General features: G+C 33.8%; 1 protein-coding gene across 1 annotated transcript in view; it reads left to right on the top strand.

The window, feature by feature from the left end:
• Window positions 1–524, top strand: part of LOC106874921 (NACHT and WD repeat domain-containing protein 2) — a 27,617-nt gene that overhangs the window by 17,653 nt on the left and 9,440 nt on the right. Inside the window, exon 5 of the mRNA XM_052977148.1 lies at window positions 306–450. Coding sequence (XP_052833108.1) covers window positions 306–450 — 145 coding nt within the window. The remainder of the gene's footprint in view (window positions 1–305; window positions 451–524) is intronic.

The raw sequence follows: 524 nt of genomic DNA, 5'->3' as shown, positions 1-524 counted from the left end.
TACTTTTCGTAATGAGATTAAAAAAACCCCAAGGCTGTGTAGATTTTTGAACATTTATAAATAGAATGTCTTACAGCTGTTTCCAGGATATTTATTATATCCCTTCATCGGAGACGATGTGAGAGAATGGTTAAGCAATAGTTCATTTAGATGAGATACGACATAGAGAATGAATTGGAGGAACAAAAGTAGATATGAGATATGCAGGGATAACTATATATATGTATGTATGTATGTATGTATGTATTCAATATGTATGTATGTATGTATGTATGTATGTATTATGTGTTTCAATTTTCTTGCAGCGCCACCAACGTTTACAAGAAGCTGACCAAGCTACATGGTGGGAAACGTTCAGCAAATTAACAAAAATTATCCGTAAAGCAGCTCAGGTGTTGTTTGTGACGAAGAAAATCGACCGGGAACAAATGCATAACTTTTTTATGTCAGGTTAGTGGTGCTTTAACAAGGATTATCTCGTTGCATCTTTATCTTCTTTCTTTTAAAAACTTTACGTAGCAAAC

This window comes from Octopus bimaculoides, chromosome 27 (genome assembly GCF_001194135.2).
Source record: "Octopus bimaculoides isolate UCB-OBI-ISO-001 chromosome 27, ASM119413v2, whole genome shotgun sequence".
Classification (NCBI taxonomy): domain Eukaryota; kingdom Metazoa; phylum Mollusca; class Cephalopoda; order Octopoda; family Octopodidae; genus Octopus; species Octopus bimaculoides.
The sequence above is the reverse complement of the archived record's forward strand: the minus strand, read 5'-3'. Positions and strand labels throughout refer to the sequence as shown.